The 24085-nt window shown below is 49.3% G+C and overlaps 1 protein-coding gene across 2 annotated transcripts in view; it reads left to right on the top strand.

Moving 5' to 3' along the window:
• The window catches only part of Nos1 (nitric oxide synthase 1), a 163790-nt gene that overhangs the window by 122454 nt on the left and 17251 nt on the right, over positions 1-24085 (top strand). For both annotated transcript variants that reach the window (XM_087903768.1, XM_087903767.1), the window contains exons 15-22: positions 214-318; positions 809-867; positions 5074-5190; positions 9219-9393; positions 11722-11860; positions 12597-12675; positions 20706-20899; positions 22192-22361. In XM_087903768.1, coding sequence (XP_087759894.1) covers positions 214-318; positions 809-867; positions 5074-5190; positions 9219-9393; positions 11722-11860; positions 12597-12675; positions 20706-20899; positions 22192-22361 — 1038 coding nt within the window. The remainder of the gene's footprint in view (positions 1-213; positions 319-808; positions 868-5073; positions 5191-9218; positions 9394-11721; positions 11861-12596; positions 12676-20705; positions 20900-22191; positions 22362-24085) is intronic.

Here is a 24085-nt window from a genome sequence, read left to right as displayed (position 1 = left end):
GTCCTTCAGGAGACAGTGCCCGTAGCAAGATTTCACGCCAGCAAACATCACTAGTGCTATCACAAGGGTCCACTAGATAGTGAGCGTCAAGAACATTGGGCCTCGAGCCAGGAGGCAGCTCAGAATAGCTCGCCCTCTTGCTCCTTACACCCTCTGTCCCCTCTCCTCGCCCCCACTCACCTCTCCTCTCTCTCCCACACCCCCCACGCCTAGGCGATGTCCATGGAGGAGTATGACATTGTGCACCTGGAACACGAAGCCCTGGTCTTGGTGGTCACCAGCACCTTTGGCAATGGAGACCCCCCTGAGAACGGGGAGGTGAGAGGGAATGCCCCTGCCCTAGCCTGGGATTCCAGCCCCCACAGGAAATGGTCACAGCTGGGATCCTTCCCCACAACTGCCACTCAGAAGTAAGCCCTCCCTCCCCAAGCCCCAAAGTCAAGACTTTGGTTGGATCCAATTTGGGCAAAAGGGACAATACCAAGTTTTGACTACCAGTGTCCCTTGGCTAAACATCCCCACAGTGAGCTGTGTGTTTAAGGTACTCCCGTTCTGAGCTTGGAGCAGTTCTTGGAGACAATAAAGGCCACAGCAGTCGGTTGTACCCTGGGGTGGGGCGCTAGCTCACACCTGTACTTTAAATATCTGGCCATCCCCACACATACATGGAACCTGAAGCTGGGGCACTGGCCGCCCACCTCAGCCCCTGGCCGCCCCTGGCATCGTGCCATCAGGCAGTGACGGCCCCAGGGCCTGTGCCCACCACTAACACGTTCTTCACGCTCTGCTCGTTCGCTTTGACTTGTAGAAATTCGGCTGCGCTTTGATGGAGATGAGGCACCCAAACTCCATGCAGGAGGAAAGGAAGTAAGTGAATGTCCTCTCTGATGTCACATGCTGCTCTTGGGAACCATTGAACAATATGTCTTGACAATTAGGGTTCATGTGAGGGCCCGGCTATGGCTGACAGCCTTTGGAGATGGGTTTGAGCTGGTGGTCTGGCCTTCACTGTGGCTGGAGTTACGATCTCTGGCTTGACATCCCTCTCCTCTGTACCTCCAATTCTGTTATCAAGCAGAGATAGTAATATCTACCTTGACTTCCTGAACCAAATCAGATTTTTAAAATGGGAGGGTCTCAAGAAAGAGTTGGAGCACTGTGCAAACCTCGGTTCCTATTATCACTCCTCTGCCTTTGGAGCCCACACTGGAAGTCGGGAGCCACCCTCTCCTTAGAACCTTCCATCCGAGGCTCAGAATGGTTGTGCAGGTAACAAAGTTCAAAGGGTAAATATATGCTAAGCCAGAGGCCTGTGATTGCACACACATGGGGCTCACATGTGATTGTACTCACATGGGGCTCGGTTCTAAAGGCATTTTACAGGGCTTGGCAAAATAGCTTAGTTGGGTGGGGATTGTTTGCCACTAACCTTGATAACTAAGCTTGATCCCCAAGACCCACATAGTGGAAGGAGAAAATTGACTCCCCCTCAACACATTTTACAAGGTGGAAATGTCCGTGCACCAGACCATCTTTGGAAATCTCTAGAACCTTCTTTGAGGTGCTGAACACAGGGCACATGGACACTGAACCCCACTGAGGAGACCAATACAGACTTGCCATTGAAAAGCAGATCCTGTGACTTAAGAGAGTGTGTGCGTGAGCCGGACAGTAGTGGCGTATAACTTTGATCCCAGCACTTTGAAGGCAGAAGCAGGTGGATCTCTGTGAGTTCAGGGCCAGTCTGGTCTACAGAGTGAGTTCCAGGACAGCTGGGGATACACAGAGAAACCCTGTCTTGAGAAAAAAAAATAGCAAACAAGAAAGAATGTGTGTATGATTCGTAGCTGGCTGGACTTTAGAGACACTCTCTCTGGGTCTCCCTCCTGAGAACACAGGACCAAACCCAGGCTCTGGGTACCCAGGGAACAGAACCATGAGCATCTTCTGGTCAGCACTTGCTCCCCACCAGCTTCAGCATCTTGGCCCTCCGCCTCCCCATCCCTCTCCTTTCCACCCGCAGCAGCTCCCTCTCCCCACCTCCTTCAGGGAGAGATAGGGCACCATCCATTCTCCCCTCTAGGTACCCGGAACCCTTGCATTTCTTTCCCCGTAAAGGGCCTTCCCTGTCCCATGCTAACCTTGAAGCTCACAGCCTGGTTGCTGCCGGTGACAACCAGCACAGGTAGAGAGCATCCGTGTGCATGTGCATGTGTGTGTGCCTGTGTGTGTGCATGTGTGTGTGCCTGTGTGTGTGCATGTGTGTGTGCATGCATGGTGTATGTTAATTGATGCATGCCCTGTGCTGGAACATCCCTGGCTACATTTGAGTCTCAAAGAGACCTGAATCCTCACCCAGGCCTTGCCACTAACTCTAGGAACCTTAAGCAAATCTCCTGACCTCTGTGGACCTTGGTCCTTCTCATTAACCGAATGGGGAGAAACCTCAGCTCTGCCAGTCTCTAGGGGCTGCTGCTGAGGATGGAGGGAATTATCTACAGCAGGGAAAGCAATGGCAGAAACCTCCAGCTCATACAGTACACGTGCTGGTATTTTTACCCCACAACCATCCATCGTGCCTCCCCCGCTAACGACACAGCCACCCCCCTGGTATGCTGCATGACGGATTTGGAGAAGTGACTCAATGCGAGTCTATTTTCGGGGCAGAAAATACACATCCGTGTATTTAGAACCTTGTTAGAACAAAAACTTTGAAAAGCATCCAGCCTAGAAACGCTCTGCCAGAGTGTGCATGTTCCTTTTTTGTTTCTCTCTCTGTCTCTCTCTCCCTCCCTCCCTCCCTCTCTCCCTCCCTCCCTCCCTCCCTCTCTCCCTCCCTCCCTCCTTCACTCCCTCTCCTTTTGCATTCTAATATGTTTCTTGGGATTCTGTCTTAGTTTAGGGGATTTGGGAAGGGAAGAGTTGTCTGTGTTGAATGTTGAGAATTTTATTTTAGTTTGTGTTTTTTAAGATTTGTTTTATTTTAAATTATGAGTGTAAGTGTGTACAGTGCCCACAGAAGCCAGAAGGGGGAGCTACATCCCTTAGAGGTGGACTTACAGGTCGTTAGAAGCCTCCATGTGGTTGCTGAGGAATGGATGCAGATCTGCATTGCCAGAGTGGCAATGCCAGCAGTTGTTTCTGGTTTGTCTAGAAGCAAAAGATCTTGATGGAAACTGATTTTGCTTTCAGTCTTGGGTTCCTGAGCCTCTTGTGCTGCGGCCTGGGCCTTGGACATCCTCCCTGGCTGTGAAAACTGTGGGGAAATGCTGGGCCTATGAGGTGCTTGTCTCACAGCTGTGAGAACCTGAGCTCCATCCTCAGAACACACACTCTAAAAAATTACGGTCCAGATATGGTGGGGCCAGGTGTGGTGGCACCTTTAATCCCCGTGTTCAAAAGACAGAGGCAGGGGAATGTCTGTATGTTCTAGGCCAGTCATGGTTTCATATTAAGATCCTGTCTCCAGAAATGCAAAAGAGGGGAGGGAGGAAAAAAAAGAAAGAGAGAAAGAGAAAGTCAGGAAGGCAGATATAGCAATCCCGGCCAGCTAACCTAGCCTATTTGGTGAGTTCTAGGCCAATGACAGACTCTGTCTCAAAACACAAGATAGGCAGAACCTGAGGAAGACTCCCAAAGACCTCTAGTCTCCACACACAAGTACACATACAGCTCCCCACATGTGCACATACATAAACACACACACGCGTTTACATGCATGCACACGTGGACCCACATACACATGGACATATTTACATAAATACATGCACCCTCACCCACACACAGTGTGCATGCATGCCTCAGATCAGTGCCAAGAACAGTTTCCACTTTTACTAGACATGCGGCTCATGACCCTAAAATGTCTGAGAATGTCACTCCGCGGCAGGAGAGTGTTGGCAGGGACAGGCCAGCCTTGTGGGACTTTCTACAGTGATATCGTCTGTCTGTGCTGGCTGTAAAGCAGCCACCAGCAGCATATGGCTGCTGAGCACCTGGAACAAAATACAACGAGTGCAGGCAAGGAGCCGGGGTACACTGTAGGTTGAGCGTATTTTCCCATATGTCCCTAACCCCCTTCCTTGCCCTTCCCGTGTCCCTACACAGCTTCACTTGTGCTTCCGTGCCATTTACACATACATGATGTTATGTGTTGCTTTAAAATTCAGGAACTACAAGTGGGAGATAATGTAAAATATTTTTCTGGAATTGGCTTATGTAACCATCCCCACCCCAGCCCCCATTTCTGCAAATAATGTGCCTTCTTTCTCCTTCTCTTCCTCTTCCTCCTCCTTCTTTTTGATTTTCTGAGGCAGGGTTTCTCTGGGTAGCCCTGGCTGCCCTGGAACTCACTCTGTAAACCAGGTTGGCCTCAAACTCACAGAGATCCACCTGCATCGACCTTCAGTCTGCTGGAATTAAAGGCGTGAGCCACCAAGCTCAGCTGAGGCAGACTTCATTCTTCTTTATGGCTGAAAAGTCTCCTCTGGGTTCCTGCCCTATGCGCATCCCACATTTAACCAAGCCCTCTCGTCTTGGACAGCTAGTTTGCAATTGTAACTCATTGTAATTAACTTTGGGTTACATAGTTGCAGGCGGCAAATGGCTGCCATATTGGAGAGCACCAGTCTTGTTTGGAGCTGCTTGGTGAGCTCTAGGAACAGAAACATTGACTCTCGCCTCCCCCCCATCTCTACTGAACCAGAACCCTCACTTCACCAGAGTTCCCCTTATTCTGCACGCTACAACTTGAGAGGTCAGGAGGCCTGGTCCCAGTCACAGCATCCCCCCACCCCACCGACCCCCATACCGACAAGACCATCTGAACTCTGTGGGTCTCAATCTTCCCAGTTTAAACAAGGCCCAGAAACATTTACATTTGAGAGATCAGCTATCATTGGGGCCGTTGCGGGTAAATCGATGCATTCCCAGAGAGCCTAGAAGAGTGGTATAATTTATCTCAATACCGGAGAGAAGGTTCTAGAACAAGGATCAAGAAGCTGAAGATGTCCAGAGTGGGAGCTAGCCTCAGGAGGACTCCTAGGCAGCGTTCATGCCCTTGTCTGTTTGTCACAGGAGCTACAAGGTTCGATTCAACAGCGTCTCCTCCTATTCTGACTCCCGCAAGTCGTCAGGCGATGGGCCCGACCTCAGGGACAACTTTGAAAGTACTGGACCACTGGCCAATGTGAGGTGAGTGTGGGTACAGGGGACCGAGGGCAATGAAGGCTCGTAGAGGGCCGGGCTTGTGGCGAGTGGTTCTTCGTTCTGGAGGAGAATTCTTCTTTCCTCGGGGGCTGGTCCCTCTCTAAGTCACACTACCTGGTCTCCCATGAGTGGGAACATTTGCATCTGACAACCTCTGAGTCTCTCCCGCTGACCCCGCCGCCACCCGGATCCTATCACCAAGGCTAATCCATCATCTGTACTGTAGGGCACTAGTCTCTGGATGCCGCTGTCTCAGCCGCTTTTCCAAGGAGACAGATTTTCCACAGAGCAAACATCTCTGAAGACACCCTGCCATGATGATCTCATGGATCTCAACCCTAGGTGCATGACAGAGTCACTTGGAGGCGATCCATGTGTGGCTGGTGATGTAGTCCCAGCCCTCAAGAAGCTGAGAGAAAAGGATGGCAAGTTCAAGGCCAGCCTGGGCTACATCAGGAGAGCCTCAGACAAAACAAAAATAACCTGGGGACGTTTGCGAGCGGCCAGTGTGATGCCCAAGTCTAACGGCAGAGCCTCTGCAGCTGGTTGAGAACTGGGCCTGCTGCTGCTGCTTTTCTTCCAAGCCTTCTAGTGGCCTCTACCGTGAGGTCAGACTTGGAAACTCACTCCTCCCCAAGCCCACATTTTCCTGAAGCAGACTCGCATTCCATGGGATAATTTGGCGCGAAGGAAGTGGCACCAAGAGAAGCGTTTGAGAACTCAATGTGTGTTCAGTTCAGGAAGTATTTAGGAAGAAAAATGGGGGTGTCAAGATTTGCTGTCCTGGGTAAAGGCCCTGGTAGGCCTGACGCCCTGTTGGGCCACCATCCAGACCTAGCCATAACTGTCTCCCACCTTGACCAGACAAGCCTTCTCAATGACTGCTCAGAGCCAGGCTCAGAGATGGCGCAGGACAAAGGGCTCCTAAACCGTGAAGAACCGTATCTATTGCTACATTCTTACACTCTTTTTCTAGTCTGTATGTGGCGTGTGTGTGCATGGGTGTGTGCCCCTCATAATGTGGGGCAGCTTTAGATTTTGATATCAGAACATTATGTTAGCATTACCTTCATACTCCAGTTAGGAAAAAAGTATCCCTGCCCTAACCCATACCCCCGAAAAACACCTCCCTTCTTCCCATTGGTAGACTTGTACTTAAAGAACGGTACTCAAGAGCGTAGAGTTGGCTCAGTCTGGAAAGTTATTATCACATGAGCATGAGGGCCTGAGTTTGATCCCTGGGACCCGTGTAAAGTCCAGGCATGGCGTCAGGTATCAAGGTGTAAGCTGTAATCTCAACCCTGCGGAGGAAAACAGGGTCCTCAGGCCCCAGCGAGAAAAAATTATTCTGAGACTCAGCATCCACAGTTGACATCTGCCCTCCACATGCATGTGCACACATACCTGTGCACACACCAAAACTAATTGTGCTTAATTATGATGGTGATATTTTCACTTTATCATATAAAAGTATGCCGGCAATTTTTTTTTTCTTGTCTAAAAACCCACAAGGAACCTTCAACTTTGAAATCTTAAATGTCTTTGCTATCTGGCCCGGCAGATGAGAACTTAGTCAACTGTTGATTTCGAGGTTTAAAATAGGAGCTTTGGACTCCTCAGTAGCGATTGTCATGGTAACGTGAGTCTCCCCGTGACTGTGGTGTGGGCCCCTCAGCCCGTCCAAAGTGCTGTCGTGAGTCAGCCACCTGATCCTTTGCTGGTGAGCAGGAGGGTCACGCGTCTGAGTCTGTTGGAAATGCTGTGATGAAAGGCTGACAGACATTTGCTGCTCTCATTTCTGGGGGCCTGGTGAGTCCAAGGTCAGGGTCCCGTGAGAGCTCACCTCTACTTCATACACAGCTCCTTACAGATGTGTCCTCAGGTGGTGGGAGGGATGAAGTCTGGTTCCTTCAACCCCTTAGATGGGCACTCACTTCATTCTAAAGAGCCCCACCCTGGTGACCTAATCACCTCCCAGAAGCCTTTTCCCTTCATTCCGTCAGAACAGGCTTCCACGTGGGAGTTGGGGACCCAAGTACTCAAGCCATAGTATGTAATCTGCCAAACCAGCACGTGAAAAGCAAAAGGAAGTTACACAAGCCAGGCGTCCCACACATGCCTGCAACCCCGTGTCTCCCTGAGTGGAGACAGGAGAATTGCAGGGACTTGCTGGCTTATGCAATGTAAGCTCTACATTCAAGGAGAGACCCTGCCTCTAAGGGATAGGTGGGGAGGTAGAGGAGAATATACAATACCCTCTTCTGGCCTCTGCCTATGCACAGGCATGTACATCTGCATACATGTGTGCAGACACAGACACAGCTAAGTAATTTTAAAAAGCAAATTAAAGCACAAGGAGTCATTAACGGTATCGAGCAAGGTCAAACATGACCAATATTACATACCCACATAACATGGATGTTGGGCATAGATGTATCTGTATTGGGCTAAGGCTTAAATGGATGGTATGAGACAGAAGAACCCTTTTCTGTCCTCCCTCTGATTTGTCCACACTGGTTGCTTCATCTGTGTGTAGGCTGCTTCCCTGTGAGGAGTGGTACTCAGACCCAGCAAGACTGTGGGGGGTGACGGGAAAAACCCGGTCTCCTGCACAGGCTGTACTTGGGAAGACTCTGGAGCCCCTGGAGAAGAAGGCTGTGAAAGAAGGGAAGAGCAGAATCTAACAGGGTCAAAGGAGGACAGAGAGACCTATGATAACGTTTGCTCCACCAGTGAGACCGCTGGGCCCATCCCAGTTCTTGTTGTAATGCTGAAGAACCTCCTCCCAGCATCCCTCCCTCCTCCTTCCTCTTCCATCTCCACTGCCATTTCATCCCCAGCAGCCTCGAGCCTTTCAGGGACAGTGGGTGACAAGGCTCCACTCCTGGCTTGTCTGGGGTGGCTGTCTTTATCAGAGCATCCTCCTTGGAGACAGCAGAGAGGGGCTTCTGTCACATTTGTGAATCCATTGCTGTAGTCCAGTTGGCTCAGTCAGAACCACTCTCCAGAAATGAGCCATATAATATCTATAAGAGTGTAAACCAACTGGTGGCACTATACAACTAATGTCTCAGTACTCAGGAGACGGGAGCAGGAGAGACAGAGTTCAAGGTCATCCTAGGCTTTGTGAAACCCTGAGTCAAACAAACAAAAATCCTATAAATAAGGTCCACCGCCCTCCCCAGTACTACAATCCCCACCTCAGCATGGAGAAAACTCACATTAGCTTCACCCCCACTGGCCCAAATACCAATGTTCTCTTGGTGGAGAGAGCTTGTGAAACATTAATTTCACAGACATTAGAAAGGGTACAGCATGCACGTACAGTGTGCACGACTCTATCATTCCCTTGTAGAAAATCCCACTTCTATACCAACGTGTGATATGTTCAAAAGTCCTTCGGGTCACTTTGTTAGGTCAGATCCCCAACGGCCACCACATTAGAATCCTCATGGCCATCCTTGAGACATTGACTCGTGGCAAATGGAAGCATCCCTGATGAGATTCTCTTCTTCCGTGGTCTAGCTAACAGAGGAGACTACACCCAACAGCCAATGCTTCCTTCTCATTGCCCTCTCCTTCCTCAGAAACTACTGGAACCTTCTATTGAGGACAATCATCACTGTCAGAGACTAAGAGGAAGAAGGGTCTTAAGGACTCTTGGGATTAAAGTCACCCTTCCACTAAAATGTGGTTTTTCATTGTTCTGAAAGCTAGGAGTTCAGCAAGGGTTAGATTTCAACTGGCTTCTCTTAGCAGTTTGTTAGAGAAGGAGGAGGAGAGGAGGGTGGAGGAAGAGGTGGAGAGGAGGGTGAGGAAGAAGAGAGGAGATTGACTTTATAAGGATCTTACTAACGTTGATCACTTTCTTAAAGCTCCTGTTCCAACATACAATCCCACAGAGTTCAGGATTCCGGTGCATGAATTTCAAGGTCACACTAATCAGCCTGTAGGACTAGACACCCCACACCCTGCATCCTTCCATCACAGACCTTCTGCTTTCTCCTGGACAGGTTCTCAGTATTCGGCCTGGGCTCTCGGGCGTACCCTCACTTCTGTGCCTTCGGGCACGCAGTGGACACCCTCCTGGAGGAGCTAGGAGGGGAGAGGATTCTGAAGATGAGGGAGGGGGATGAGCTCTGCGGGCAGGAAGAGGCTTTCAGGACCTGGGCCAAGAAGGTCTTCAAGGTAGGAGACCCACTGTACCCGAGAAAGCGCCAAGCTGTCCATGGGGTGTGGCTCAGTGGTAGTGTGTTTGCCTAGCAAGCAGGAGGCACAGGGTTGTAACCTGTGGAAGGGAAGGAAAGGAGATGGGGGTAGAAATGTAAAGTAAGAAAAGTTAGGAGGGAGGGAGGAAGGGAGAGAGGGAGGCAAACAGAAAGAAAATGAAGGAAAGAGAGAAGGATAGGCAAAGGAGGGTCCTCCCTCAATGTCCACAGCCAGGATACAGCTCCGGTGAATTTGAGCAACCTTAGCATACACCTTTCCCAGAGTGGCCCTGTGACTTTTAGTCTCTCTGTCCACTGCCCTGGAATTGGTCCTTATCAGCAACCCCAGAAGGAAGGGTCCTGGGCAGCTTCTGTCACTGAACTTGTGCCAAAGGCCAAAAAGGAAACTGAGGCCCAAGGGTCTATGAGTTATTAGAGGGAGCTGTGTCTATACGCCTCTTCCTAGATTTCCATCCAGACATTGAGAGCCGAGATGAATTCAAGTTCATCCACGTCCGAGATAACTGTGTTTTCTCTTCTCGTCAGTCAACAGCATCCCAAAGGCCAGGCCCCTGAGAAGCCCCCAAACCAGTAGTTCCCAACCTTCCTATCACCTTAATACACTTCTTCGTGTTGTGGTAACCCCCAACCATCAAATTATTTTCGTTGCTATTTCATAACTGTAATTTTGCTACTGTTGACAATTCTGGTTTTCCATCTCACCCTCAGATTGAACAGTGACTCATCTTGACCCACCAGGTCCCACAGCCATTTAGCCCCAAAGAAATTACAAAGAGGTCTACATTAGTTATAAACTGATTGGCCCATTAGCTCAGGCTTCTTATTAACTCCTATAACTTATATTATCCCATTATTCTTGTCTATGCTAGCCACGTGGCTCAGTACCTTATTCAGTGAGGCAGTCACATCTTACTACTTCTGTGGCTGGGTCACGACTGCAAACTAGGACTTCCTTCTTCCCAGAATTCTCCTGTTCTCCTTGACCCACCTCTACTTCCTGTCTAGTTGTCCTGCTAGACCTCCTGCCTGGCTACTGGCCAATCAGCCTTTACTTAAAATATAATTGACAGAATACAGACCATTGTCCCACACCAGACTCATTTCTGTGTCTACAGACATTTTTCTTGTTCATATGAACGAAGTCCAATACCAGAACCTTTTATGACTGGCTTCTTTCTCTTATTACAAAGTTTTTAAGGTCCATCCACGTTGTAGTATGTGCCAGCACTTTATCCCTTCTTGTGGCCAAATAATATTACACCACATGATACTTGGCTTTTCTATTTTTATGTTGATGAACAGTCAACTGTTTTGAAATAGGCACGCAGTCAGATAATAATAAAGCTATGTTTGAAAACTTTAAATTTCACCGGAAATAGTAATTCCATGGTTGTTGATGCCTCAGTCTCAGTTATTTGAGAGAGGATGAGGCAGGGGCATTACTGGGACCTGAAGGTTCAAGAGCTACCTGGACCTATCTCAGAAAAAGTTTGCAAATCATTCTGAGCAGTAATCTTGGGATCATTAATGTTTGCTGATAAAGGAGTTTTGACCAAAAAGGAAACAAACAAGAAAAAAATGTGTATCCAGACAGCTTGTTCTGCCTTTGTGTAATTATTTTAAATATTTTGAAGAAGACAAAAATAACTTCTATGGCATTTACTTTAATTTTTAATGTTAAGCCTCTGGGTATGTGGGATTTAGTAATAAATGTCATTATAGCTGTGTCTTTAGTAGAGGTGAGGACCTCAAGCCATTGCTTAGAATAGAGGGTGATGATGCGTACATGGATGGGTGGGGTAGATGGATGGATATGAAAGAGTGAGTAAGTGGATGAAATATTATGTGGAGATGGACAGATAGATGGGTGTATAGAACAGTAGGTGTGTATGTGGATGGATGGATGGATGGATGGATGGATGGATGGGTGGGTGGGTGGGTGGGTGGATGGGTGGATGGATGGATGGATGGATGCTTGGATGAATGGATGCTTAGATGATGGATGGATGGATGGATGGATGTTTAGTTGAATGGATGGAAGAAAATGTTGATAAGATAGATGGACAGACAGGTAGGTAGATGAAGGGGTGGGTAAGTGGGTTGGTGGGTAGATGGTAGAAGGAAGAATGGGTATATGGATTAATGAGTGAAGAGAGGGAGGAAAGAAAATGGTGAGAGGGGAGAGAGAAAGAGGGCTGGAAGGAGGTATCCATGCCATGCCTTGGCGCTCCTGGGAAGGCACCATCTAGCATAACTGAGGTCACCAGAAACTCTGTGTGGGTCACAGGCAGCCTGTGATGTGTTCTGCGTGGGGGATGACGTCAACATCGAGAAGGCAAACAATTCCCTCATCAGTAACGACCGCAGCTGGAAGAGGAACAAGTTCCGCCTCACCTATGTGGCTGAAGCTCCAGAGCTGACACAAGGTACCTGACACTGGGAGGCCTTTGTAAGCTTAGGGAGGGTTGGGAAGGAGAGCTCCTCTCAAGGGCGTGTGGGAGTGGTGGCTTTATCACTCTGGTCCCCCTTTCAGAGAAGCCCTTGAATCACACAGGTCATACATTTGTCCCCACGTGCAGGGTACTGTATAATCAGGAGTCTCTCTCCAGTCACACAGCCTGCCTACAAACCATCCCCACCTCCATTCCATCCACCTTGGCATTTGGTTCCGTGTCTGCAACCACCTCACCCAGCCCCACTGATATCTACCCCCACCCTCATCCTTTCCCCTCCAGAGGAAGAGTTGGAAATGGGTCAGAGGAGGTGGCTCACTTGGTAAAGGACAGGCTTCACAGACTCCAGGACCTGCGTTGATTCCCCAGAACCCATGAAGGAGCCAGGCATGGTGGTGCATGCTTACAGTCCCAGAACTGAGAAAGAGGAAACCAGAGAACCTTGGGGCTTACTAGCCAGTCAGCCTAGCCAAACTGGCCAGCTCCAGGCCAGTGAGAGACGCTGTCTCAGAAGATAAATTTATACATTACCTAAACAAAGACAGCTCAGGGTCCTCTGGCCTATACATACACATATACACAAACACATCCACCGGCACACACACTATCTCATGCATACATTCATGCACACACATACCCAAAGGTGGAGAGGTTTTGTGGAGCTTTGTTTAAAGCCCTCTCATTGTGGCCATTATTTCTCTCCTCACAGGTCTTTCCAACGTGCACAAAAAGCGAGTCTCAGCCGCTCGATTCCTTAGCCGCCAAAACCTGCAGAGCCCCAAGTCCAGGTAGGAACACTCGCTCAGCGGCAATCCCTTCCGCTCCCAGGAAGGAGAGCTCAGATTCCAGAGACCACTGAAAGCTCCTGGAGCCCCTCACACCAGGTCCACGGACTCCTTTATGTCCCCATGTCCCCAGCTAGAGACAGGGACGAAGGAGAAGTGTCAATCATATATAATGCTGAGAAAGAAATGGGCCTCGGGGTGATCTTAGCAGGCTGCCCCCTTGTGAAATAGTATAGTGTTCTCTGGAGGCAGCATCTCCATTGGAAAGTGCTTAATCCAAGTAGCTTACTGTGAGTGACTGTTTGCTAGAGGAATGTTTCTCAACCTGTGAGTCACGACCCCTTTGGGGAAGCCAATGACCTTTCCATGGGGGGGGGGTCACCTAAGACCACTGGAAAACACAGCTGTTTACATTACAATTCATAACAGTAGCAAAATTACGGTAGCAACAAAAATAATTTTATGATTAAGGGTCACCACATCTTGAGGAACTGTATTAAAGGGTCGCACTAGGAAGGTTGAGGACCACTGCTCTCGAGGGCTGCAAAAATAGCTACCTGTACTATGGAGTGATGGCAGGTGCACCCCAGAACAGCTTGCTCTTTGATTCGAACCCCTATCTATAATATATTATCTGTGGGAGTGACTGTGTGCCACCGTGTGCCTAGGGAGATCAGAGGACAACCTTTGAGTGACTGTCCACCCTTACGTCCCACCTCATCTGAGACAGGGACTCCTCACTGCTGCACAAGCCCAACATGGCCCGTGGAGCTTCTGTGAACCCTCCTGCCCCTTCCTATGGGGTGCTGGGCTTTTCCGGCATGCTTGCTCTGCATTTGGTTTTTCATTGTTGCTTGTGTGTGTGTGTGTGTGTGTGTGTGTGTGTGTGTGTGTGTGTGTTGGGGGTGGGGAGGTATGGGCTTGCCAAGACCAGGAGAGTGTCCGATACCCTCAAGCTGAAGTTACAGGTGATTGTGAGCCACCATGTAGATGCTGGGAACTACACCTGGCTCCTCTGCCATGGCTGCCAGTGCTCTTAACCACTTTGACGTTTCTCCAGCCCTATGAACTCTTTTCATAGGCTGTAGAGAGCTGAACTCGGGTCTTTAGTCTTGTGTCATAAATGTTTTCACCCAATGAGCTATCTCCCCAGCCCTAGAAATTATCTTACTACCCAGCATAGCCAAATAATTCACTCTGTGCTATAGACAAACACCTTGCTATCTGATAGAGAGTGTGTTTGTCTTAGCACTTGGGGCAGGGGCAGGGGGGTGGGTGAGACTTTTGTTGTATGCAATGCTGGGGATTGAACCTGGGATCTTACACACACTAGGTGAGTGCTGGGCCGCTGAACTGCATTTTGAATCTCACCACTTGACTTAAAACACAGTTAGCATGCCGGGCAGTGGTGACACGTGCCTTTAATCCCAGCACTCAGGAGGCAGAGGCAGGTGAATCCCTGTGAGTTCTAGGCCAGCCTGGTCTACAAGAACTAATTTCAGGACAGCTAGGACTGTTACACAGGGAAACCCTGTCTCAAAAAACCTAAATAAATAAATAAATAAATAAATAAATAAATAAATAAAATAAAACCCACACAGTTATCTTAGCTGGGCGGTGGTGGCACATGTCTTTAATCCCAGTACTTGGGAGGCAGAGGCAGGGGGATCTCTGTGAGTTCAAAACCAACTTGGTCTAGAAGAGCTAATTCCAGGACAGGCTCCAAAGCTATAGAGAAACCCCATCTAGAAAAAACAAATAAACAAAAAAAAAACACAGTTTTTTTCAGCAACGCCCAAAACAAATCATTTTTCCCTCCCAAGAGACTTACATGACCAAGGACACTGACCCGTATCCTTTGGGTCCCTTTGCTTCCAAGCTGTTTTCCTAAGACCCGGCTTCCAGAGCCTCGGGCTTTAACTACAGGCTCTTACTCCTCCACTGGGAATATCACTACCCCAGCAGCAGAGATCACATGATCACCACCAATAACTGTCGGGCCAGCTACCGCCATCACCAGCCTGAACAGGACACGCTGATATCACCTGTCCTGCGACACTGTCCTCACAGCCAGCCCCCCAAGCCTGTGTCCTCGCTGAGCCCAGGCACCTCTCTTTCAGAATGATCACGCGCAGGCTGGCTGCCGCTCAGCATCTTTAATAATTAAGTCTTTGTGCTGATCCCTCTTGGGATTTATTTTTTCACTTTTCAGTTACAGCTGAGGTGTGTCTTTGCAGTGACCCCAGTTCTCCAACACATGCAACCTTGGGAAAGTCCCAAGGTGTGGAACTGAGAGCTGGAGAGGGGACCCAGTGACTAAAAACACTGGCTGCTCTTGCAGAGGACCCTGGTTCGGTTCCCAGCACCCACATGGTTGCTCACAACCATCTGGAACTCCAGTTCCAGGGTATGTGGCTCCCTCTCTTGGTTGCCATGGGTAGCAGTGAACATACATACATTCAAAACATTCATAGACAAAATGAAAATAAATGCATTTCTTAAAAAGTCACTGGGATGCTCTGAGGTCCTTTCTCCTTCACTATAGCACGGAACCACTGACAGCAAGCTTGCTCACTTGTATCTGATACTCTCTGTCTTCCGTGCACTGAGCAGAGTTCCCAGAACGCTATTTCTAACTCACACCCGTCCAGGAAATAAAGGTCACAATTGCTCACATGTTAGATATGAAAAGCAACCAGGAGAAAATGCAAGTGTCTTTTTTCAAGGTCACACTGACCTGGTTATCTGGCCACCACACCAAATGACTCCACAGATGGTCTCCGTCTCATTTGCCAGGCTGCTGTGACCATTGAAAATGATCCTCCTAAAGCGGCTGGCACAGTACAGGATCCATTGTTTCTCCCCGCCTCCTCGTGCTACCTGCATAGTTAGCATGCACTCTTCTTGCGTGCCCTTCTGAGCCTTTGATTAGAGAGGTCAGCAGGGCAGAACCCCGAGCCTCTTGAACTCCCCCTCAAATATTCTCAGACATTAATAGAATAGATCAGGCACTTAGTATCTTTGAACAGTTCAATGCAGCATTAGATGCATAGGGACATCTGAAGAGAGGGCTGTGGAAAAGCCGTGCCTGGTGTCCCAATTCTTTCCCATGGAAAGTCTCCACTGACATGGTGGTGCAAGAGGGATTCTAAGTGCATCAAGGAGTCATGCGCTTTGAAAAGTCCATGAAAAGCCAGTGTGGAGTGGGTCTTCCCAAGAGCATGGTTCTCACACAGGCACATGACCTTGGAATCTGTTTCACTCTACCTCCCGGAGGGACCCAACTCCAGCAGAGTTTCCAAGATTAATAAAGGAATTTGCCAAGCAAGGTTAGGAACTGGAATAGAGTTAAAAGAGTTATGAACTAGCAGACCGAAGTGTGCCTAAGGGGTTTGGGGGCTGGAGCAATGGGCCAGTGTTAAAAACCCTGGATGCTCTTCCAGAGGACTTGGGTTCAATGCCCAGCACCCATGTGGTGGCTCACAACCACCTATAATTCCAGTGCCAGGGCATCTGATGCCCTCTTTTGGGCCTTTGTGGGTCCAGACAAGCATGGTACACAAATGTACGTGCAGGTAAAACACCCATACACATACACATAAAATAAACACCCACACACACACACATAAAATAAACACCCATCTACATACACATAAAATAAACACACCCATACACATACACATAAAATAAAAATAGCTAAATATATTTTTAAAAGATAACGCTTTATAGAATTTAAGTATAATTGAGTGGAAAAGCATAGCTCACCCACTTTCCCAGGCCCAGGCCAAAGAGGGGGCCTCTCTGGCCTAGGAAACCATAGACAAAATATCACAAATCGTTCCCACTAGTAATCCTTAATTACAGGTACGGTGCCAAGGGGGAAGTTAGTGTCTTTTGATGTATGACCCATGCAGAGCAACCCTACTCTGCATCCTGCTTAGAAACAAATTTTGTGATACAGGCACAGTAATTAGGAAAAACAATGTGTAAGAGGGTGTAATGGAGTGAGTGTGGGCAGGATAGAAATGGAAAATTCTAGAAGTCAAGGGGAGGGGAGAGACTGAAGGACTGAGATGGATTGGTAAGAAGAGTGGGATTCCCAGAAGATGCCTAGAAAGGGAAATGTGAACTGGAGGGCACAAAGGGAATTTTCGAAGGACATGAATAGAGCAATCTTTATGTCCATGTGGGCTGTACACATTTGCGCATGTGTGTACATGTGTATAGAGGCCCGAGGTGACTGGTGGAATCCCCTCAGTTACTTTCAACCTTAGTGTTTTAGATAGTAGGCTCTCATTGAACCTGGAGGTCACTGACCGATTCAACTAGACTGCTGATCTGTGAGCCCCAGGCCCCCTCCTCTCCAGCTGTGGGATTAGAGACGCATGCCACCTCCATGATTTTTACTTGCGACTGGAAATCTGAATGCATGCCCTCTGCTTGAGGGGCAAGCACGCTTACTACAGAGCATTTCTCTAGCCAGATATTCTGTATGGTTTTGAGATAAGGTAGCCCAAGAGATCTTATTTAAAATGCTAATTGAAGTGGAGGCACTCTTTCCCCCAACTCTCAGCCTATAGTGCTTCCTGCAGATCAAAGGGGATTCTCTGAAATCTTTGCCTGGTCGGTCATGAAGAGGCCCCTGGGATCACACAGGTCATGAAGAGGCCCCTGGGACCCACCCATCACCTCTCTCAAACTCAGCAGTCATGGCCAGGCATGGTGGCACAGCCTTTTAGAGGATTGTGAGTTCCTGATGTGCCTAGCATGTATAGTTCAGAGCTAGCCTGGGCTACAGAGTGCGTTAGAAGGTAGCCTGGACAACCTAGCACAACACCATCAACATAAAATGAAGAAAGCACCATTTCCGCTCTCCTAATGTGCTGTTCCCCTTTTCCGCCCTGGGCTTCTGCTGACTCTCTCTCCTCGATCACCCTGCCCAGAGGTCTCTGTGTGTTCGATCCACCTTATGTCAAATAGCAGCTCCCGAGTGACCACTGTCTCCCTTATACCACCCTTCCCTCCGCTGCCACATATCCACTGCCCTGACCCTGTGAGGCCTTTCAGTGACTTCCCAGTGAGGATAAGATGGCCCGCCCACTCTCCCCGTCCATCACTCTCTCCCCGGTGCCCAAAGCCACATGAGCACATAATGACAACTGCATCTCGTCGGGGCAGCCAGCTCAGGCTCTTGTTACCCTCTGGCCAGATGGAGTTATTAGCTGTTCGGATTTTTCTATCTAATACAGGGCGTTAGACAATTGTTGTCTTGCCAGTGAACCTATCTGAACCACTGCCATGAGTGTGTCTGTCTGTCTTTACGTGTCTATGTATGTGTCTGTGTGTCTTTGCGTGTGCACACGTGTCTGCATGTGCATCTATCCGCTGTGTGTCTGAGTACACGTAAGTGACACTTCTGTATGTGAAAAAAATGAGCAGGACATGGGACAGGCTGTGAGGAGAGAGGAACACAAGGCCTGAATGGCTACTGCTTCCCACATGGCCCGTCTCTCCCACGGCTGCTCAGCAGACCACATGAGATGAGCCTCACACCGAGCATTCAAAGCCACTGTGGGCTACATAATGAGCGTCAGGCCAGCTTGAACTACCGTGCGAGAGAATCTGTGAAGAAGACAGGAGGAGGAGGGAACAAAGGAAGGAAGGAAAAGAAAAAAAAATCCCTATCCCAGAGCTTAATGAACATAGAAAAAATGCAACAGAATTGAGCATGACCGTAATTGATATTAGCCAGTGAAACTCAACTTCGCAGCAAAACGTCGAGGATTGTCCACCCAGGTTCCCTAGGCACCCAGTCATGCCATCTTGTACAAAATCCCAGATGGGATGGAACCTGGACCCACCTTCCAGGCACCTGCTGGCCACACCCTGTCCCTTCTTTACTGTCCAATCGCCTGCAGGGTCAGGAGGCCTGGGGGAAGCAGGTGAGCCTCAGCCAGCTCAGCAGGATCAGGCCCTTGGCCTTCCCACTGGGAACAAGTCCTGACGCAGGGAAGAAACTGGGTGTTGATTTGAAATGAAAGCTTTTCAAAGACTTACTCTGCTTGAGCAACAGGCTCCTGAATGAGAAGCCTTGAAGCGCCCCCTGCTGGCTAGTGGCTGCTGTCACGCTCTTTCTGTCACCAGTGAAAGCTATGGTGGTGGTGGTGTCTTTGCTCCTAGGAGCTAAAGGCTGATGTGAGGTAGAGATAAAAACAAGTCACATGAGCTGCTGAAACTGACAAGCTCAGCATCCCAGAGAGGGCAAGACCCTCCTGGGAGAGGGAAGTGCATCCCAAACCCTAGGAACGCACAGTTAGGCTTCTCGAGTTCCCCATCATACCCCAAACAAAGTACCAGGCTTCAAGAGATGACTTCACACTCTATCCACCCCACTTACACACAAAGATATGTGCCAGTTTAGCTATTTTTAATAACGGTGGCTATTCCTAGCACAAAGGGACTCTTGGTTGTGCCAAAAACATCTCTAAATAGCAAGGGTTCTTGGTCTACTCAAGTGTGATTTACTTGTGGGGGATGCGAGTTTCTCCCTCCACTGAGACCAGTTGGCAAAGGGAAAGAGCAATGGCTGGTGTTGGAGATGGCTGTGAGCCTCCATGTGGGCACTGGGAACCTAACCCAGGTCCTTTGCAAGCGCAGCCAGTGCTCTTAACCACCGAGTCAGCTCTCCAGCCCCAAGAATTCATTCTTTTGGGGTTTTTTTTTTAAGTTTTATTTTATTCTATGTGTGTGGATGTTTTGTCTGCATGTGTATCTATGTACCATAAATGTGCAGTACCCAGAAGCGGGAATCCTCGTCCCTTTGAACTGGAGTTGCAGATGGCTGTGAGCTGCCGCGTGAGTGCTGGGAATTAAACCTAGGTCTTCTGCAAGACCAGCGAGAGCTCTTGACCACAGAACCATTCTCCAGCCCCAAGAGTTCATCCTTGAAGTAGCTGGTTAGCGTGGGCCTCCTGAACGGGGAAACACACAAACCCAGGCAGGTGTGAGCAGGTATACACCCTTCCTCAAGCCGAGCACTCTCATACGTTGATGTGTCTGTCTACTCGGAAGAGGCCCCGAGCCTCTGCCCAGGCCTTCTTATACTGCAACAGGGACCTTGTTTGCAAAAGAGAGTGGAGGGCCAGCAAGAGGGCTCCGTGGATAAAGGTGCTTGCTGCCAAGCCTGGCAACCCGAATCCAATTTCCTGAGACCTGTAGATCACAAGAAGAGAACCAAGTCCCTTAAGTTGTCCTCTGACCCCCACACACGTGCCATGGGACGCACATGCCGTCACCACCACGTGCATGAGTGCACACACATACCTGTTTAAAAAAAAATTAAGAGAGCGTGGAATTTCTGTGAGAAATAAGAAATGAAACTTCTTCATAAATCGGAGACACCCTGTGTATAGCTCCAGTGAGGTTCTGGTCCTTAGGAGAACCCTGATGGGTACTAAGGACATGACTAGCCACTAGTGAACCCTGGAAGCCTGAAGTCCCTTCATTCGGTAAGGACTCCAAAGACATACTATGTGCCAGCCACTGTCATGGGGATAAAGCCACAGCCAAAACAGACAAATGCTCTGTGCTATGGTGTTCCTATTATCCTAGCAAGGCTCATCCATTGCAGAAGGAAGTAAACCATAAAGGAAGAAAGGGAGGCAAAAACAGGAAGAAACGGGGAACAAATGGATCTCAGGCAAAACAGCAGGCTGTATCAGGCCTCAGAGCTTGAGGGATAAGATGGGACAGCCTAAAAATTTAGCTAGGAATACCAGTGAGGCCATGAGAGCTTGGGGGCTGGCCCCCAGAAAAGAGTTGAGAGTGATGTCCCTGGTCCAGGACCCGGATGTTGGCTCTGTGATGGAGAGCTGACTGGAGCTTGGGGAAGGCTATGAGGTTGAGAGCTAGGCATGGACCTTACCAGCCCAGAGTTAGGGAATATGAGAGGAGGGATCTGCAGCCGACAGACCAGGGGCCGAGTAGGAACAGGGTGGCGGTCTTTGTCCCACGATCCCCCTCGTTCCCTGCAGCCGATCAACCATCTTCGTGCGTCTCCACACCAATGGGAATCAGGAGCTGCAGTACCAGCCAGGCGACCACCTAGGTGTCTTCCCTGGCAACCACGAGGACCTCGTGAATGCGCTCATTGAGCGGCTGGAGGATGCGCCGCCCGCCAACCACATGGTGAAGGTGGAGATGCTGGAAGAGAGGAACACAGCTCTGGGTGAGGGTCCAGCTGCACCCAACGGAAGGGCTGCGAGAGCCGCAGCTCCAAGTGGGCAGAGTAGCCACCAGGGCACAGCTGGCCTGTCAGTGAGGGCTCCCTACCTCACTTTAGTTGATGGATGGATCACCCATAGCCTCCTTCCCTCCTTCACTTTCTTCTTTCTTTCCCGTTCCTTCTCTTCCTCCCTCCCCTCCCTTTGTGCTTCTGGTTCTTTCTCTGTTTCCTTCCCTTTTCTCCCTCCCTCCTTCACTTTTTTTCTTCATCCTTTTCCTCTTCCCCTTCCTACTTCCTCCTTTCTTTCCTTTTTCTATGTAGACCAGGCTGACTTCAAATTTTCAACCCTCCTGCCTCAGCCTCCTAAGTACTAGGACCACAGATACAGCCTGTCACACCTGGTTTGAAGAACCTTCAAAGCTGATGGGTCTCCAAGCTCCGCCTTCACCTCATAGATAGGGAATGGGCTCCAAACGCCAGTACAAGGAGCTGTGATGGCCGGCCGTACCTGACAGCCTGTGACACCATGGCTGTCACCTTTGCAGGGGAGCTAACTAGCACATGAAAATGACATGCTGTCTGCCAAAGCCTTCCTGCAAATCCTCTTGGCAGGAGCCACTATGAAGAGACATGCCCTCCTTAGGGAATCTAATCGCATGTAGTTCTCTGCGTTAGACCAGAATTTCCATCATGTCTCGAGCTCACAATGAGGTAGGGGGTCATGTTTGGAAGGTCCACAGAGGCAGAATAGTCCTCCCACCGTGGAGGAAGGGTTCCAGGACCCCTAGAAGATGCCAGAATCCATGCATACCCAAGTCCTTATGGAAAAGGTGTTGTGTTTACGTAACACCTACGCACACCGTCGTATTTACACGCCGCTATGTGCGTCCTCCTGCATACTTTAAACCCTCTCTAGATGGCTTGCCCAGTGCGGTATAAATGCCCTATAAACAGTCGCTACACCATAGTGTTTACAGATAATGACAAGGAAAAAAGTCTATACATTTCAGTACAGATGAAGTTGTTCTCCCTCCCCCTCCCCCTCCTCTTTCCCCTCCCCCTCCCCCTCCCCCTCCTTCTCCCTCCATTGCTTTCATTCCTCTGCCATGGACATGGAGAGCCAGGGGTACAGCGTCGTTAGAGCCAGGGGTGAGGCTAGAAGGCCTGCCTTCACACCCGAAAGCCGTGTGGCCCTTAGATTCCTTCACTTCCCTGTGCTTCCTCTTCCGCACCTGGGGTGACGAGTGTGGTGAGGATTAGGTGACCCGAGCATCGTCCCCACTGTGCCTCCCCAGGTGTCATCAGCAATTGGAAGGATGAGCCCCGCCTCCCACCCTGCACCATCTTCCAGGCCTTCAAGTACTACCTGGACATCACCACGCCACCCACGCCGCTGCAGCTGCAGCAGTTCGCCTCCCTGGCCACCAGCGAGAAAGAGAAGCAGCGGCTGCTGGTCCTCAGCAAGGTTGGTCCCGGGTCTTGGAAAAGCAATGAATATGCTCTTCCAAGTGTTCACAGCAGATGGCAGTCGTGAGTAAGGGGCGTGGCCTCGTTTGCATACGGTCGCCATATTGGCTTGTCCCATCTGACTCTCCCAGCTCCCGAGCCTGATAAAATTGAGTGGGACCGTTCCTGAAACTCAGCAGGGATTACTATAATAACTCTTACCGCCTTCCTTTGTGGTTTTGAGCTCTTGTCGGCACCACCTTAACCCATGCATGGAAGAAAAGGTAGCAGAGATCATCACAGTGAATTTACAGATAGAGGTTGGATTCTGGTGGTAGAACAGTGGTATTTTCTTGTCCAGAATAGCTACAAAAAAAAAAAAAAAAGATTGCTAGAAAAGAGACAAGAGACCTCTGGTGATCAAATGAACCCAGCAGCTTTACCACCCTTGCCTGGATAACACGAAGGTCCCAACCCAAGCTGCTCTCTGTCCTTGCTCAGCAGGGCAGCTAAGGCTGGGGATGTGGTTCAGTGGGTAGAGTTCCTGCCAAGCACACAGGAAGCCCTGGGTTTAATCCCCAGTACCACATGAACTAGACCTGAACTAGACCACGGAGGCAGGAGGATCAGGAGTTCAAGGCCATCTTCACCTACACAGAGAATTCAGTGTCAGCCTGGAATGCATGAGACTTGTCAAAAAACAAAAACAGGGCTTGCAAGATGGCTCAGTGGATAAAGGCACATGCTGACAACCTAGGTTCAGTTCAATCCCCTGGGCCCACATGGCAGAAGGAGAAGTTACTCCTAAAAACTGCCCTCTGAATTCTACTTGTATGTGCACATACCCTCATAGTCTCACAGTCAGACACACTCACTCCTGTGCACAGAACATGAAAGATGTAGGGTTTTAGATGAAGAGATATCTCAACCCTTTAGAGCACTGGCTGTTCTTGCAGAGGACCCGAGGACCAGGGTTTTATTCCCAGAACCCACATGGCGGCTCATAACCCCTGTTCCAGGTAATCAGATAACCTCTTCTGACCTTTGGAATCACCAGGCACACTCATGGTATGCACACACACACACACTCATGAAAAACATTTAGACACATAAAATAAATTTAAAATTTTTTGCTGTTGTTTTTTGTTTTTCGAGACAGGGTTTCTCTGTAGCTTTGGAGCCTGTCCTGGAACTAGCTCTTGTAGACCAGGCTGGCCTCGAACTCACAGAGATCCACCTGCCTCTACCTCCCAAGTTCTGGAACCACCTCCTGGCTTAAATCTAAAATTTTAAAACTAATATAATTTAAAATAAAGACATCTACCTACTCAGGTAGATCACCCAACCCCAGTGTTTCCAGGAAGGGGGGCCTCCTTCCAAGGAAGCAAGCCCCCCAGCAGAGGCCATTTCTTTTGCTATCCAAGAAAGTGGACTGGGTGGTGAGTAGCAAGGGGGAGGCTCATTAGCAAGTGCACATTATCGAGAAAAGTGAAAATAAACACCAGAAGGCAGCGAGGACTCCGAATGGGGAGCAGGAGACAGATGGCCATGGTAGAACGGGCGGCCGTCATTTTGCATCCTAAGCTTAGCAGGATTTTATAACTTTTAGAATATGTATAATTTGGACTGGGAACTTGTGATTAATGGTGGCGGGGGTGAGAATGATGAGGGAACATTTTGCATAGTATTCTTTGAGAGAGAGTTTCATATAAAGTTCATTTCTTCCGGAAAGCACAGAGTCTC

The sequence above is a fragment of the Myodes glareolus genome, chromosome 2 (genome assembly GCF_982192425.1).
Source record: "Myodes glareolus chromosome 2, mMyoGla1.1, whole genome shotgun sequence".
NCBI lineage: Eukaryota > Metazoa > Chordata > Mammalia > Rodentia > Cricetidae > Myodes > Myodes glareolus.
Note: the sequence above shows the minus strand (reverse complement) of the source record. Positions and strands in the feature narration are given on the sequence as shown.